Source organism: Oncorhynchus kisutch, linkage group LG29 (genome assembly GCF_002021735.2).
Source record: "Oncorhynchus kisutch isolate 150728-3 linkage group LG29, Okis_V2, whole genome shotgun sequence".
Lineage (NCBI taxonomy): Eukaryota > Metazoa > Chordata > Actinopteri > Salmoniformes > Salmonidae > Oncorhynchus > Oncorhynchus kisutch.
In genome coordinates this window covers 10,187,698-10,205,844 of record NC_034202.2, presented here as the reverse complement: position 1 = coordinate 10,205,844, position 18,147 = coordinate 10,187,698, and the positions used below count along the sequence as shown (strand labels likewise).

The window sequence follows — 18,147 nt, the reverse complement described above, 5'->3', positions numbered from 1 at the left end:
CAATCAAGTTATAGAAACATCTCAAGGATGATCAATGGATACAGGAGGCACATAAGGGTCTAAATACTTTTTTTTGTCATTATGGGGTATTGTGTGTAGATTGCTGAGGAAATGGTTTTATTTAATCAATTTTAGAATAAAGCTGTAACGTAACAAAATGTGGAAAGGGGTCTGAATACTTTCCAAAGGCACTTTATATCACCAGTAGTTCACCTTTTAATTCCTATCATTTCTGATCTACAATTCTTGTTACTTTTCACTGTAATTATTTAATGCATTCAATATATAATTTTTCCAGTCTTCCCGTTCTCATTGTCGGACTAGACACGTTGTTTGCTGAGTGCACAACCTATGCTACACTTGTGAGAAACAAGTTTAAGTTTATGTCATTCCATTTACCAGTTTTGTCAATTTAGTCATTGTCTTTTATTTGAGGTAAGGATGCACACACATAGAAGTAGGCCTATAGGCTACCTGAGAAATCTTTACAGCTCTCTCCCTTTTGATAACCACTCAGTGTGAAAGTGAAAAACATCATGCTCTGAAAAATAGGCCTACTTAATTACTTCTTATCACTGCTTATGCTGAAATATGTTCCGGTACTAATTTCAAAATCAAATCAAATCTAATTGTATTGGTCACATACACACGGTTAGCAGATTGTGCCTCTAAGTTCCGACAGTGCAGTAACATCTAACAAGTAATCTAACGATCTATCAATTCCACAACATCTACCCAATACACACAAATCTAAGTAAAGGGATGGAATAAGAATATGTACATATAAATATATGGATGAGTAATGACAAAGTGGCATAGGCAAGATGCGGTAGATGTTATAAAATACAGTATTTACGTTGGAGATGAGTAATGCAAGATATGTAAAAACATTTAAAGTGGCATTGTTAAAGTGACTAGTGATCCATTTATTAAAGTGGCCAATGATTTTGAGTCTATGTAGGCAGCAGCCTCTCTGTTTTCAGTGATGGCTGTTTAACAGTCTGATGGCCTTGAGATAGAAGCTGTTTTTCAGTCTCTCGGTCCACGCTTTGATGCACCTGTACTGACCTCGCCTTCTGGATGGTAGCGGCGTGAACAGGCAGTGGCTTGAGTGGTTGTTGTCCTTGATGATCTTTTTTGCCTACGTGTGACATCGGGTGCTGTAGGTGTCCTGGAGGGCAGGTAGTTTGCCCGCGGTGATGCTTTGTGCAGACCACACCACCCTCTGTAGGGTCTTGCGTTTCTGGGCGGTCTAGTTGCCGTACCAGGCGGTTTTAGGTGACAAGCCACATTTCTTCAGCCTCCTGAGGTTGAAGAGGCGCTATTGCCTTCACCACTGTCTGTGTGGGTGGACCATTTCAGTTTGTCCATGATGTGTACGCAGAGGAATTTAAAACTTTCCACCTTCTCCACTGCTGTCCTGTCGATATGGATTTTTGGGTGCTGGTACTGTTTATATTTAGGTGCAGGAGCTCCACAATACTTTTGAGCTGATAGTCTAGAAGAGGAACAGGAGCTGAAGCAGTAGAACATTTGAGGTGTCGGTACTCAACTCAGGCGAGCTCCTGCCCAAGTCAAGCATGACTTCTTATCCCTTGTGCAAATAGCCTACAGATGTGTCTGTCCCGCACTCACTGGCGGGTAAACTCTGAGGGCCCAGAATATTTTATACAATGATGTAAGTTCGCTAGCGCCAGCTTCGGGGCTATACCCGACTTAATAGTTGATACAATGTTTCAAGTTCGTTGCAGACAGGCCATGTGTAGCCAGTGTGATTTATAGGATATTTATTTTTATCAGGATATATTTTGGAATATTTTGTGCGTGTTTGTCTCTTGGATGTTGGAAGGCATGTGCACTGTGGATGCTAGAAACTCTCTGGTCCCAAGCATATCCCAAATTACCCACTGTTTTTTTTGGTCATTTCTCTTGTCTAAAATTGTTCAGTTGGCAGGGGATGGAGTGTTAACTTGATTTAGAACCTCTAGTGTCTGCATCTTCTTAGGGAATGCAAAAGGTGGCTGATGTTTTTCTAAGTTTATTTTTTCTACCTGCAGCAGGCTGCAATGTTTTTATTTGTTGGCTCTATGTAGGCTATTTTTACATAGTTGGCAATATAAGTAACTGTTTAGGTTTGTATCATTTTCATTTAGATTTGGATATCATTTTGATTAACCACTTGACAATGATTTTGAGATATGAAGCCGTTATAATGTAAATTAAACTGTTTCACGTAAATGTGCATCTGAAAACCATAACTAGCACCCAGATCGGTAGAAATAGTAAGATAAATTGGCATTCAACATGAGAAAGGTTGTTGACTCCACGTGTAGCCTATTACCGGCAACTTCAGGAGAGTAATGGAGAGATTTTTTTCTGGTTATCTAGATCTCTGGTGCCTTTGTGAGACATTTGCCTTATTTCATCAAACCTTAAGCTTTAAGCACCAGACAAGCTCGATGCATATAGTTGGTTCAATTGTTTTTTTTAAATTCAACCAATCGATTGTTCGAAAGAACAGACGACCTTAGGTCGACTAAGATTTTTTTTGTTGTTGTCTGGGACAGCCCTACTATGTACACACTCAGTGAGCATAGCCTAGCTCTTGAGAGAGGTCACCATAGGCAGGCCTTGCTCTCAAGAGAAGATGGGATATGTGGCCACTGCCAGCAAAATTATTTGGAAAGCGAGCTGCATTTCCTAACCGCCTGCCAAATGTACATCCATATACGAGACACGTTTCCCTCAATTTAGACAAACCCACAAAGAATTTGAACACAAATACAATTTTGACAAACTCACGTACAGTGACTTGCAAAAGTATTCACGCCCCTTGGCATTTTTCCTATTTTGTTGCATTGCAACCTGTAATTTAAATGGATTTTTATTTGTATTTCATGTAATGGACATACACAAAATAGTTCAAATTGGTGAAGAGAAATTTAAAAAAATTATATATTTTTTTATACGGAGAAGTGTTGCGTGCATATGTCTTCACCCCCTTTGCTATGAAGCCCCTAAATAAGATCTGGTGCAACCAATTACCTTCAGAAGTCACATAATTAGATAAATAAAGTCCACCTGTGTGCAATCTAAGTGTCACATGATCTGTCACATGATCTCAGTTTATATACACCTGTTCTGAAAGGCCCCAGAGTCTGCAACACCACTAAGCAAGGGGCACCACCAAGCAAGTGGCACCATGAAGACCAAGGAGCTCTCCAAACAGGTCAGGGACAAAGTTGTGGAGAAGTACAGATCAGGGTTGGGTTATAAACAAATATCTGAAACTTTGAACATCCCACAGAGCACCATTAAATCCCTTATTAAAAAATTGAAAGAATATGGCACCACAACAAACCTGCCAAGAGAGGGCCGCCCACAAAATCTCACAGACCATGCAAGGAGGGCATTAATCAGAGAGGCAACAAAGAGACCAAAGATAACCCTGAAGGGAGCTGCAAAGCTCCACAGGAGACTAGAGTATCTGTCCATAGGACCACTGAGCTGTACACTCCACAGAGCTGCGCTTTACGGAAGAAACAGCCATTGCTTAAATAAAAAAATAAGAAAACATGTTTAGTGTTTACCAAAGGCATGTGGAAGAATGTATTCTGATACTCAAACTGGTACTCAAACATATGGAAGAAGATACTCTGGTCAAATGAGATAAAAAATTTAGCGTTTTGGTCATCAAGGAAAATGCTATGTATGGCGCAAAACAAACAACTCTCATCACCCCAAGAACACCATCCCCACCTTGAAGCATGGTGGTGGCAGCATCCTGCTGTGGGGATGTTTTTCATCGGCAGGGACTGGGAAACTGGTCAGCATTGAAGGAATGATGGATAGCGCAAAATAAAGGAAAATTCTTGAGGGAAACCTGTTTCAGTTTTCCAGAGATTTGAGACAGGGACTGAGATTCACTTTCCACATTTTAAATTGTGGAATGGCCTAGTCAAAGCCCAGACCTCAATCCAAATGAAAACCTGTGGTATGATTCTCCCTCCACCATACTTTACAGTTGGGATGAGGTTTTGATGTTGGTGTGCTGTGCCTTTTTTAGTCACAACGGTAGACAAACATAGTGTGCTTAAACTAATAACACACAAATTATTGTATTTTTCTTGTCTGTTTTGAATACATAATTTAAACATTCACAGTGTAGGTTGGAAAAAGTATGTGGACCCCTAGGCCAGGGGTGTCCAAACCTGTTCATGGAGAGCTACCATCCTGTAGGTTTTCACTCCAACCCTCATCTAGCACACTTTCTAATAATTAGCTGGTTGATAAGCTGCACCAGGTTAGTTACAACTGGGGTTGGAGTAAAAACATACAGGAAGATAGCTCTCCAGGAACAGGGTTGGACACCCCTGCCCTAGGCTAATGACTTTTTGGAGTCAGGAGTCACTTAACCTGGAGTACAATCAATGAGACGAGATTGGAGGTGTTGGTTAGAGCTGACCTGCCCAACAAAAACACTCACAAAATTTGAGTTTGCTATTCACAAGAAGCATTGCCTGATGTGAACAATGCTTCAAACAAAAGAGATCTCACAAGACCTAATATTAAGAATTGTTGACTTGCATAAAGATGGAAAGGGTTGCAAAAGTATCTCTAAAAACCTTGATGTTCATCAGTCCACAGTAGGACAAATTGTCTATCATTGGAGAAAGTTCAGCACTGTTGCTACTCTCCCTAAGAGTGGCCGCAGAATGCTCAATGAGGTTAAGAAGAATCCTGGAGTGTCAGCTAAAGACTTACAGAAGTCTCTGGAACATGGTAACATCTCTGTTGATGAGTCTATGATACATAAAACACTACACAAGAATGGTGTTCATGGGAGGACACCACAGAAAGAAAAAAAAACATTACTGCACGTCTGAAGTTCGCAAAAGAGCACCTAGATGTTCCACAGCGCTTCTGACAAAATATTCTGTGGACAGATGAAACTAAAGTTGAGTTGTTTGGAAGGAACATACAATACTATGTGTGGAGAAAAAAGGCACAGCACACCAACATCAAAACCTCATCCCAACTGTAAAGTATGGTGGAGGGAGAATCATGGTTTGGGGCTGCCTCAGGGCCTGGACAGCTTGCTACCATTGACGGAAAAATGTATTCCCAAGTTTATCAAGCTATTTTGCAGGAGAATATAAGGCTATCTGTCCACCAATTGAAGCTCAACAGAAGTTGGGTGATGCAACAGGACAACAACCCATAAGACAGAAGTAAATCAATAAAGAACGGCTTCAACAGAAGAAAATACGCCTTCTGGAGTGGACCAGTCAGAGTCCTGACCTTCTGGAGTGGACCAGTCAGAGTCCTGACCTCATACCGATTTAAAATGCTGTGGCATGACCTCGAGAGCGTAAGAATATTGCTGAACTGAAACAGTTTTGTAAAGATTCATGTTTAAAACTTCCTCCTGATCATTGTGCAGGTCTGATCCACAACTACAGAAAACGTTTAGTTGAGTTTATTGCTGCCAAGGAGGGTCAACCAGTTATTAAATGCAACGGTTCACATACTTTTCCCACCCTGCACTGTGAATGTTTACACGGTGTGTTCAATAAAGACATGAAAACGTGGAATTGTTTGTGTTATTAGTTTAAGAAGACTGTGTTTGTCAGGTGTTGTGACATAGATGAAGTTCAGATCAAATATTATGACCAATTTATGCAGAAATCCAGGTAATTCTAAAGGATTCACATACTTTTTATTGCCACTGTACATAGCTTATGTAAAATTGTAAATGTTATACTACATTTTCTTCCCCGCTAATTGTATAGGTAGCCTAGTGGTTAGTGTTGGACTAGTAACCGAAAGGTTGCAAGATTGAATCCCTGAGCGGACGAGGTAAAAATCGGTCGTTCTGCCCCTGAACAAGGCAGTTAACCCACTGTTCCTAGGCCGTCACTGAAAATAATATTTTGTTCTTAACTGACTTGCCTAGTTAAATAAAGTTCAAATTAAAAAATATTTGAAACGTTGTTATTCTCCTTGTGTGTGTAATGTTTACTGTTAAGTGTCGGATTGTTTTTGTCTTTGTGTTGTTTAACTTGCAATGTTCGTTTTTGTTGTTGTTGCATGTTTCTCTTGCCAATAAAGCCACTTTGACGAGAGAGAGAGATCCACATGAAGGCTGGCCAGCGGATACGAGGACAAAGCTGGCTACCATTACAAAGAGCTTCCTAGGGTTATAATCTGCAGCTATAGCTGCTCCATCCTCTCCATGCCTTTTTTTTCTTCCTGCAATGCTATTATACTAGAGAACCAGGACTAGGGCATACACAGATACACACAGGATTAGCATGTAAACCTTCCATAGAGAGCATTATTAAACAAATAGTTCTTCTCATTACAGAGTCTATTGGCCCAGATTGTCACTGTGCTGTCAGTGGACCAGAGACTATTGGCTAATGTTTGCGTTAGCTGCATCAGTCAGGAGAGAGTCAGGGGCTAAATGCTAGTGATGAATGTTAGCGCTAGCTGCATCAGTCAGGAGAGAGTCAGGGGCTAAATGCTAATGATGAATGTTAGCTCTAGCTGCATCAGTCAGGAGAGAGTCAGGGGCTAAATGCTAGTGATGAATGTTAGCACTAGCTGCATCAGTCAGGAGAGAGTCAGGGGCTAAATGCTAGTGATGAATGTTAGCACTAGCTGCATCAGTTAGGAGAGAGCCAGGGGCTAAATGCTAGTGATGAATGTTAGCACTAGCTCTATCAGTCAGGAGAGAGTCAGAGGAAAAATTCTAGTGATGAATGTTAGCACTAGCTGCATCAGTCAGGAGAGTCAGGGGCTAAATGCTAGTGATGATTGTTAGCACTAGCTGCATCAGTCAGGAGAGAGTCAGGGGCTAAATGCTAGTGATGAATGTTAGCACTAGTTGCATCAGTCAGGAGAGAGTCAGGGGCTAAATGCTAGTGATGAATGTTAGCACTAGCTGCATCAGTCAGGAGAGAGTCAGGGGCTGAATGCTAGTGATGAATGTTTGCGCTAGCTGCATCATCCACAGAGGCTGGTCCTGGAGAATCAGAGGCTAAGTGCAAATGGATATTGTTAGCTCTAGCTGCATAATCTACAGAGGCTAATGACTAATTATAGAAAGTATTCACACCCCTTGAAATAACACATATGGAATCATGTAGTAACCCAAAAAGTGTAAAACAAATCAAAATATATTTCTATTTTAGATTCTTCAAAATAGCCACCCGTTGCCTTGATGACAGCTTTGCACACTCTTGGCATTCTCTCAACCAGCTTCACCTGGAATGCTTTTCCAAAAGTCTTGAAGGAGTTCCCACATATGCTGAGCACTTGTTGGCTGCTTTTACTTCACACTGCAGTCCAACTCATCCCAAACCATCTCAATTGGGTTGAGGTTGGGTGATTGTGGAGGCCAGGTCAGTTGATACAGCACTCCATAACTCTCCTTCTTGGTTGAATAGACCTTACTCAGCCTGGAGGTGTGTTGGGTCATTGTCCTGTTGAAAAACAAATGATAGTCCCACTAAGCTCAAACTAGATGGGATGGCTTATCGCTGCAGAATGCTGTGGTAGCATGCTGGTTAAGTGTGCCTTGAATTCTAAATAAATCACAGACATTGTCACCAGCAAAGAACTCCCGTCACACCTCCTCCTCCATGCTTCACGACATATCACAAAGATATGTCGGTTGGAACCAAAAATCTCAAATTTGGACTCATCAGACCAAAGGACAGATTTCCACCGGTCTAATGTCCATTGCTCGTGTTTCTTGTCCCAAGCAAGTCTCTTCTTCTTAATGGTGTCCTTTAGTAGTGGTTTCTTTGCAGCAATTCGACCATAGTTGATGTTGAAATGTGTCTGTTACTTAAATTCTGTGAAGCAGTTATTTGGGCTGAAAATTCTGAGGCTGGTAACTCTAATGAACTTATCCTCTTATCCTCTGCAGCAGAGGTAACTCTGGGTCTTCCTTTCCTGTGGCAGTCCTCATGAGAGCAAGTTTAATCATAGAACTTGATGGTTTTTGCAACTGCACTTGAAGAAACTTAACATTTTCCGATTTGACTGACCTTCATGTCTTAAAGTACTGATGGACTTTAATATTTCTTCGCTTATTTGAGCTGTTTTTACCATAATATGGACTTTGTATTTGACCAAATAGGGATATCTTCTTATACCACCCCTACCATGTCACCACACAACTGATTGGCTCAAACGCATTAAGAAGGAAATAAATTAACTTTTAACAAGGCACACCTGTTAATTGAAATGCATTCCAGGTGACTACCTCATGAAGCTGATTGAGAGAATGCCAAAAGTGTGCAAAGCTGTCATCAAGGCAAAGGGTGGCTAATTTGAAGAATCTCAATTGTGGGTGAAGAATCACAGTCGTGGTTGAACAGGGCGTACAGGAGGGGACTAAGCACTTACCCCTGAGGGTCCCCAGTGTTGAACATCAGCGTGGCAGATGTGTTGTTGCCTACCTTTACCACCTGTGGCCAGCCCGTCAGGAAGTCCAAGATCCAGTTGCAGAGGGAGGTGTTTTGTCTTAGGGTCCTTAGCTTAGTGATGAGCTTTGTGGGCACTATGTTGTTGAACGCTGAGCTGTAGTCAATGAACAGCATTCTCACATAGGTGTTCCTTGATTAGTTAACTATTCAACCCCATGACGCAATACATGTTAGAATCAGGCAGTTAACCCACTGTTCCTAGGCCGTCATTGAAAATAAGAATTTGTTCTTAACTGACTTGCCTAGTTAAATAAAGGTAAAATAAAAAAAATGGTTGAGTCTTTTTAGGTGAGTCTCTAAGAGCTTTGCACACCTGTATTGTACATTATTTGTCCATTATTCTTTTTTAAACTCTTCAACCTCTATCAAGTTGGTTGTTGATCATTGCTAGATAGCCATTTTCAAGTCTTGTCATAGATTTTCAAGCCAATATAAGTCAAAACTGTTACTAGGCCACTAAAGAACATTCAATGTCATCTTGGTAAGCAACTCCAGTTTATATTTGGCCTTATGTTCTAGGTTATTATCCTGCTGAAAGGTGAATTTGTCTCAGTGTCTGTTGGACAACAGAATGAACCAGGTTTTCCTCTAGGATTGTGCCTGTGCTTAGCTCAATTCATAATTTATCCCCCTCAAAAAACTCCATAGCCCTTGCCGATGACGAGCATAACCATAACATCATGCAGCCACCACCAAGCTTAAAAATATGAAGATTGGTACTCAATGATGTGATGTGTTGGATTTGTCCCAAACATGATGCTTTGTATTCAGGACAAAAAGTAAATTTCTTTGCCATTGGCCTCATGGTGAAACCCCTGAGCGGTTTCCTTCCTAGGGTGACTAGTGTGTATTGATACACCATCCAAAGCGTAAAGGGATATTCATTCTCCTTCCAGACTCATATTAAACATCTCCAATCCAAAATCAAATCTAGAATCGGCTTTCTATTCTGCAACAAAGCCTCCTTCACTCACGCCGCAAAACTTACCCTCGTAAAACTGACTATCCTACTGATCCTCGACTTCGGCGATGTCATCTACAAAATAGCTTCCAATACTCTACTCAGCAAACTGGATGCAGTTTATCACAGTGCCATCCGTTTTGTTACTAAGGCACCTTATACCACACACCACTGAGACCTGTATGCTCTAGTCGGCTGGCCCTCGCTACATATTCGTCACCAGACCCAATGGCTCCAGGTCATCTATATGTCTATGCTAGGTAAAGCTCCGCCTTATCTCAGTTCACTGGTCACGATAACAACGCCCACCCGTAGCACACGTTCCAGCAGGTATATCTCACTGATCATCCCCAAAGCCAACACCTAATTTGGCCGCCTTCCCTTCCAGTTCTCTGCTGCCAGTGACTGGAACGAATTGCAGAAAAGCTGGAGACCTATATTTCCCTCACCAACTTTGAACATCAGCTATCTGAGCAGCTAACTGATCGCTGCAGCTGTACATAGTCCGTCTGTAAATAGCCCATCCAATCTACCTACCTCATCCCCATACTGTTTTTATTTACTTTTCTGCTCTTTTGCACCAGCATCTCTACTTGCACATTATCATCTGCTCATTTATCACTCCAGTGTTAATCTGCTCAATTGTAATTCTTCACTCCTATGGCCTATTTATTGCCTACCTCCTCATGCCTTTTGCATGTATATAGACTTTCTTTTTTTCTACTGTGTCACTGACTTGTTTATTGTGTTATTGGCTTGTTTGTTGTTTATTCCATGCGTAACTCTGTGTTGTTGTCTGTATCACACCGCTTTGCTTTATCTTGGCCAGGTCACAGTGGTAAATGAAAACTTGTTCTCAGCTAGCCTACCTGGTTAAATAAAGGTGATATAAAAAATTCCGATAGGTTCCCTCATTGGAAAACCTCCCTGGTCTTTGCGGTTGAATCTGTGCTTGAAATTCTCTATTTGATGGATGGAGCCTACAGATAATTGTATGTGTGGGGTACAGAGATGGGGTAATTATTTAAAAAATCATGTTAAACACTGTTATTGCACACAGAGTGAGTCCATGCAATTTATTATGTGACCTGTTAAGCAAATTTTCCCTCCTGAACGTATTTAAGCTTGCCACACACCAAAGCGGTTGAACACTTATTGACTCAAGACGTTTCAGCTTTAAATGTTTTATTCATTTGTTGACATTTCTAAAAAATAAAATTCCACTTTGACATTGCTGGTATCTCAATGTAATTCATTTTAAATTCAGGCTGTAGCACAACAAAATGTGGAAAAATGGCGCAGCTCTCCATCTCGATCTCTCTAAGAGGCGTAGTGCATACATGTCAATTATCATATATAGGTGGTATAGCTGTTGATCTTGTTTTAAATTGGGGGGGAACAGAAATGTGGATGCTTTGAGCTAATTAGCCAGTTAGGACCAAACGTTAATTAGCTTGGTACGGCACTCAAATATTGTGCAGAATATTATGTTTAATTCACTGTCTGTATTATACCTGTGATGGAGACTTTTTTCATTGGCTGATGCAGGTGCTTGATTCTATAGCTGGCTTAACCATTCTACCATGTGTGATGACATCATCAGTGGTGGCCTTTAAAGTGTCCCAGTATTGTGTGTGCTTTCCAGTGGCTTTATACGTGTCTCATGAGATCATACTGTATATAGTAGGGATCATCAACTAGATTCAGCCACGGGACGATTTGGAACATAATTACAAATCATTTGTAGACTGCGAATTGACAGCAAGAAATTCCAAACATGCATAATATTTGGCTAAAACATAATTTCAGACCTTGCTTACATTTGTGTACGGTCACGTATCTCTCTACAATGTGTGGGAATACTTGGGAACAGATTTCTTCAATTAAAATCACTTGGAGCTGATTTCCTGGTGTTGTTACAGTCTGTTATGTCCAACAATGAAAATGCTAATCCGGTTTGGGAACCCTGCTATATAGGATGTGTGTAGGATTTTGATTTGGGCGAATTGTTGACTGTCTGTGTGACATCATCAAAAGTGTCCATGATACGATTGTGGACTTATATGTGTTAATGTGAACCTCCCTCGGCTTCTGTAGCACTACCATCTTATCAAAGACTATATTCTCTCCATAGAACTGTAACTGAACAGAACAGTCTTTTGTGTGTTTTCAGGTGGCAGTAGAAAAGCACTCTCTTGGACAGAGCAAGTGGGTCGATATCAAACACCGTGCCGAAAGAAACCTCTTTGTTTTTCCATTCTTCTGTGGCTGAAAGATGGATGCGGGCTTTAAGTCAGCCTTTATTTGACCTGAATGTACTGAGTGTGAGCACTCAGGAGCATTGTAGTCAGCTAGCTGGCGTGTGTGTGTGTGTAGAGCTCCGTAAAACAACACTGTAATTAATTAAACAATTGGCCCTATCTTAATCAGTCTATATTTCCTCATTCAATAATTTGCATATACTGTATAGATTTTTTTTGTATATGTCTGCCAAAGTTTTTGGAAAATGTAATAAAATTCTCCTTCTGACAACAGAAAACAAAAAAATGAGTTTGAATGACCATGCTTTTCTTTACAACACTTCACTCGCTGTATATAGACAATAAGATTAAACAGCATATGGTTTGAGAGGTAGATCGAAGGCGAGACAGGGCACAACACAATATATAGTTGTTGTTTAACAGAGATGACGAAAGAGAGATTTGTATGTGTGAGTGAACGTGTGTTGATTTAAGACTGTGTACAGGTAATTGCCAAAATAAAGGAAACGTTCATTGCGCCTTTTTATTTATTTATTTATTTATTTAACTAGCCAAGTTAGTTATGAACAAATTCTTATTTTCAGTGACGGCCTAAAAACAGTTGGTTAACTGCCTTGTTCAGGGGCAGAACGACAGATTTTTACCTTGTCAGCTCGGGGATTCAATCTTGCAACCTTTCGGTTACAAGTCCAACGCTCTAACCACTAGGCTACCTGCCGCCCCCGTTGGGCTGCCCACGAGCCCGCACAGTGTCTGGAACTCTATTTGAGGGATGCGACCACCATTCTTCCATGAGACATGTCATCATTTGGTGTTTTGTTGACGGTGGTGGGAAACAGTCTCGGGGGCCGCTCCAGAATCTCCCATAAGTGTTCAATTGGGTTGAGATCTGGTGACTGAGACGGCCATGGCATATGGTTTACATCGTTTTCATGCTCATCAAACCGTTCAGGGATCACTCGTGCCATGTGGATATGGACATTGTCATTATATGAAGGATTAGCCATGGTATCCAAAAGAATGGCCTGCCCAGCATTTTTATACATGACTCTAAGCATAATGGGATGTTAATTGCTTAATTAATTCAGGAACCAGCACCTGCTTTCAATATACTTTGTATAACTCATTTACTCAAGTGTTTCCATTACGTTGTCAGTTACCTGTATATGTAGGGTTGATCTAAGGACTGAGGGTGTCCCCTGCCGACATTGAGAAAAGACCTAGGACCTATGGCATTCTCTCTTCCTCACTTAGTGTCTTCTCTTTTCACACACACACACACACACACACACATCTCTCTCTCTCTCTTTCGCTCTCTCTTTCTCTCACACACACACACCCACCCACCCCCTCCCTCATGCATGTTAACTAACTCTCTCCCCCACTTTCCCTCCCCCCTCCAGATCTCATCTGATGCCGAGGCTGAAGGAGTCTCGCAGCCACGAGTCATTGCTCAGCCCCGGTAGTGCTGTGGAGGCCGTGGACCTCAGCATGGAGGATGAGGTGCTCATCAAACCTGTTCACAGCTCCATCCTCGGACAGGACTACTGCTTCGAGGTGAGGGTCAGAACACATGGAAACACACACACACAGACAGACAGACACACACACACTGACGCATATCCAGTAAGCGGGCACACACAAGCGTATGCACGCACATTCACAAACACGCGTGCACTCACTTACTCACATCGTCTAGGGCCAGGACTACTGCTCTGAAGTCAGGGGCTGCAAATGCGCGGACACACAAGTGCACACACGCTTGTACACACAAACTGAGCTTGATCCTGGGGAAAGATATTTCTTCAATGAGAGAGAGAAACACTAGAGACACATTCACTTGAACACACACCCACATTATACACCTGGCAAGGCCCTCTTCATTGAGAACACACTGTCACACACGCGCACACACACCACAGGAGCACTGCCTTGAGATGAGCCCAATTACCATACGCACACGCACACAGCAGGACCGCGGCTCTAAAACGAGCCCTGCTGGCAGTAGACGCGGCACTGAGAGGAGAGGAAAGTGAGTGACTAAGCACTCCATGAGCACCTTGTGAGCAGGCTGAGAGTGAAAAATAACCAGCCATTGTCTAGCGTGGACTGAAGAGGCCTACTCTGTTCTCCATCACCTCTCATCCACTCTCTCTCTCTCACTCGCCCTTTCTTTTTTTTCTCGCATATGCTCTCTCTCGGTTTTTCTTCTCTCTAGTATATTCTCTTTCTCTCTCTCTCTCTCTCTCTCCCTCTCTTGTTCTCTCCTATGTCCAATCCCCACAGAGTACTCTGCCCAATCGCATCGTTCCTCTTTCAGCTCTAACCGACCCTTGGCCAGACACCTCATCTCACCGCACAGAGTGTGTGTGTGTAGTCTAGTATTCATAAGCCAAGATAAGATTAGTTGTACAACAGTGAGGCATTTATCCTTCTGAAAGACTCAATGTCCTGTGCCCTGTATCTGGTTTTTTTCCCCGATGTGTGAAGGACAGTGTGAAGTGTGAAGGACAGTGTGAAGTGTGAAGGACAGTGTGAAGTGTGCTGGCAGTAGACGCGGCACTGAGAGGAGAGGAAAGTGAGTGACTAAGCACTCCATGAGCACCTTGTGAGCAGGCTGAGAGTGAAAAATAACCAGCCATTGTCTAGCGTGGACTGAAGAGGCCTACTCTGTTCTCCATCACCTCTCATCCACTCTCTCTCTCTCACTCGCCCTTTCTTTTTTTTCTCGCATATGCTCTCTCTCGGTTTTTCTTCTCTCTAGTATATTCTCTTTCTCTCTCTCTCTCTCTCTCTCTCTCTCTCCCTCTCTTGTTCTCTCCTATGTCCAATCCCCACAGAGTACTCTGCCCAATCGCATCGTTCCTCTTTCAGCTCTAACCGACCCTTGGCCAGACACCTCATCTCACCGCACAGAGTGTGTGTGTGTAGTCTAGTATTCATAAGCCAAGATAAGATTAGTTGTACAACAGTGAGGCATTTATCCTTCTGAAAGACTCAATGTCCTGTGCCCTGTATCTGGTTTTTTTCCCCGATGTGTGAAGGACAGTGTGAAGTGTGAAGGACAGTGTGAAGTGTGAAGGACAGTGTGAAGTGTGAAGGACAGTGTGAAGGACAGTGTGAAGTGTGAAGGACAGTGTGAAGTGTGAAGGACAGTGTGAAGGACAGTGTGATGTGTGAAGAACAGTGTGAAGTGTGAAGAACAGTGTGATGTGTGAAGAACAGTGTGAAGTGTGAAGGACAGTGTGAAGTGTGAAGGACAGTGTGAAGTGTGAAGAACAGTGTGAAGGACAGTAGTCACTGTGTTGTGTTTCTCCGTGTTTCAGGTCACCACTTCAACGGGAACGAAATGTTTCTCCTGTCGATCGTCAGCCGAAAGGGACAAGTGGATGGAGAACCTGAGGAGAGCCGTCCACCCCAACAAGGTGAGACATGATTGGCCAAGTGTAGGTTCATTCAAATAAAAAAATAAATAGATGCCTACAAGCTGTTGGAGCCCTCCTGTTGTTTTAACCAGACAATGTTGCACCAGTTGGTCTTTGTCAGGCTTCTGACAAAGGAAGGGGATAATCTAGTTCAAGTACAGACAGAGACCGTCTGGATTCCAAACCTATCACTCACAACTCAACACGGGCCCAGGAAAGATAGCCAAGTGACCAAATTGGAATTGAGCCATTGAGTCAGACATTTAGACCGGTTGGTTCATCCACACGGTCTGGGGTACAGTATGGTACATCCTCAGCGGTGTGATGGCCCTCCCAGTCAGACAGAGAGACAGATCTGTAAACGGACACAGTCTCCAGACTGTCAGTGTCAAATAGATGTCCCAATGCACATGTTCCCCCGACCGTCGCTTTCCTCTCGGCTCAAAACGTTTCCCTTTAATCACACCAGCGCAGAAAGACGGCAGGCGAGCGGCTAACATATGGCTCCCTGCGTCAAGCCCCCCCCCCCCCCCCCCCCCCCCAAATGCAAATCTGACAGCACTCTCCCGCTTTCATCTTTCTTTATTTAGCAAACGACTTGCTAATTGGAACTTTAAGGAAAAAGTTTGGCATGAACCTTTGCATTTTATTTTTCTTCTTCTGAAAAATACTCTCCCTGGCACAGATGTGAATTTTTTCCATCTCGACCTTGCAAGTTTTAAATTATTTTGTGATTTTCCACAGATTAGATACAGTGTAAGTTTGCATGTCTGTCCGTAAACATCAGCGGGGGAAACAAATGTTAAGACATTTTTCAAACATGAAAAACGGAGGAAAGTCTTTCTGCTGGGTGTCAAATGACGTGTCATATCCAAAATAGTCAGAAAGCCAATTTCAGAGTTCTATTCATGAGACACTTATTGTTTTACTGGTTAAGTTAAATTAGCATAATGAACTGTGTTTATATGCAGTAGCTACTGTGCAGGCCCATTAACATGTGCATTTTTAATCAGCTATTGATCTGCTTATTAATGTTTAACATCTTATTTATTTTTTATAATTTTTTGGGGGGGGATGTTTAACATCTTAATTGCCCGTTATATGCTAATCTTCACCCACCCTCCCTGCATTCCAGTGAGTCAAGCTTTAATCAAGCACACCTCAAGTATTTTTTGCGGTTATTTTTCCTTTTTTGGATAGCTCGGAAACTACAATGAATGAAGCACCACATTCCCATAGAAAACTACTAGTGGCACCAATATACCTGCATACTATTTGCGATATGTATTCGATCCAGATCTTGCTACCACTGACCCTAACCGCCCCTCTCCGCTCCCTCAAATATTTGAAAGTATTTGAGTTACAGTGAGTATGTACGAGAGTCTAGACCCAGGACTGTGATCCACCCCTAAACCCAGCCCTACCTCTCTCTATCCACACACAGGACAACAGCAGACGGGTGGAGAACATGCTGAAGCTGTGGATCATCGAAGCCAAGGACCTTCCTGCCAAGAAGAAGTACTTCTGCGAGCTGTGTCTGGACGACGCGCTGTACGCCCGCACCACCTGCAAGCTCAAGACCGACAACGTCTTCTGGGGCGAGCACTTTGAGTTCAACAACCTCCCGGCCGTCAAAAGCATCACGGCCCACCTCTACAAGGACTCGGACAAGAAGAAGAAGAAAGACAAGAACAACTACATTGGACTGGTCAACATCCCTGTTGCCGCGGTGACGGGGAGGCAGTTTATGGAAAAGTGGTACTCTGTGAACACGCCGACGCCCAATAAGGGTAAGACGCCGGGGCCCATGATCCGGATCAAGGCCTGCTACCAGAGCATGAACATCCTGCCTATGGAGATGTATAAGGAGTTTGCAGAGTACACCACCAATAACTACATGTTGCTGTGCTCTGTGCTGGAGCCTGGCATCAGTGTGAAGAACAAGGAGGAGATGGCTTCTGCCCTGGTCCACATTCTACAGAGCACCGGCAAGGCCAAGGTAGGAACTATGTATTCATACACGACTGCAAGTCGCTTATTGTTATTTTATTAACTGGCGATCGTCAAGATGACTCTTTTTCACATACACATTGACTTTTATTTTACAAGTGTTTTGGATCAATCCGCGGTCAATGTTTCCTGTCAAATGCTTTGCTCAAGGTAGTGGATCAGAGGTGTTGGCTAAAGTAAGGTCAGTATCTTTCATCCTCAACATGTAGGTGTCAGAACTCAGCCTATGTTCTGTATTACAGTGTTATTCTGTGTCAAACAAGTTCAAAGTGAAGCCAAGGAATGTGGCCAAACTTGACGAAATGCTTTATTTTTTATTCGATTTTTTACTTTGACCCGGTCAGACAGGTGATTTCTTGTTCATTCGACAGAGAGTGTTGACCTTTTCCGTTTGGAGTAGATGGCCACACGTTCGTTCAACAGAGGAAGTATTACATCCCAAAGTAGCGTTTAATCCACCCTCAGAGATGTTTGGGACAGAGGTTCAACACAACAGAACAGAACAGAAGAGACGTGCTGGGTGTCAGCTGTTGTGTTATTAGGCCTTAGGCCTGGGATTAACCCACTGCAGTCTTGGCATGTCTACTTACCTTTTTAAGTCTACCGCAATTTTGGAGTGATTATCTCTCATCCATTCAGCAGTCTACACTTTAACACACTGACACACCCTCTCTCTCTCTCTCTCTTGCTCGAGCTGTCTTATTGGTTATCTACTGCACTTCCTGTCATGAGTCGTATGCACAATTCATTGGCTGCTGCCTCGGTAAGAGATTAATTTATTGCTCTTTTATCTCTTCATGTTGTTTTCCAGTTGAGGCTCCCTGACTTTCTCTCTCTGACTTTAGAGTCGAGACTGCCGTGATGAACAATTAGTACTTAAAGAGGTCCCGCTGAACCACAGTAGACTGTCGCTGTCCCTGTTCTGGGTTGGGTTCACACACACACACACACACACACACACACACACACACACACACACACACGTTACAAAG

The 18,147-nt window shown here is 42.6% G+C and overlaps 1 protein-coding gene across 5 annotated transcripts in view; it reads left to right on the top strand.

Moving 5' to 3' along the window:
• The window catches only part of LOC109880108 (disabled homolog 2-interacting protein), a 256,453-nt gene that overhangs the window by 196,861 nt on the left and 41,445 nt on the right, over positions 1 to 18,147 (top strand). For all 5 annotated transcript variants that reach the window (XM_031808701.1, XM_031808700.1, XM_031808702.1 and 2 more), the window contains 3 exons: positions 13,124 to 13,277; positions 15,047 to 15,145; positions 16,590 to 17,144. In XM_031808701.1, coding sequence (XP_031664561.1) covers positions 13,124 to 13,277; positions 15,047 to 15,145; positions 16,590 to 17,144 — 808 coding nt within the window. The remainder of the gene's footprint in view (positions 1 to 13,123; positions 13,278 to 15,046; positions 15,146 to 16,589; positions 17,145 to 18,147) is intronic.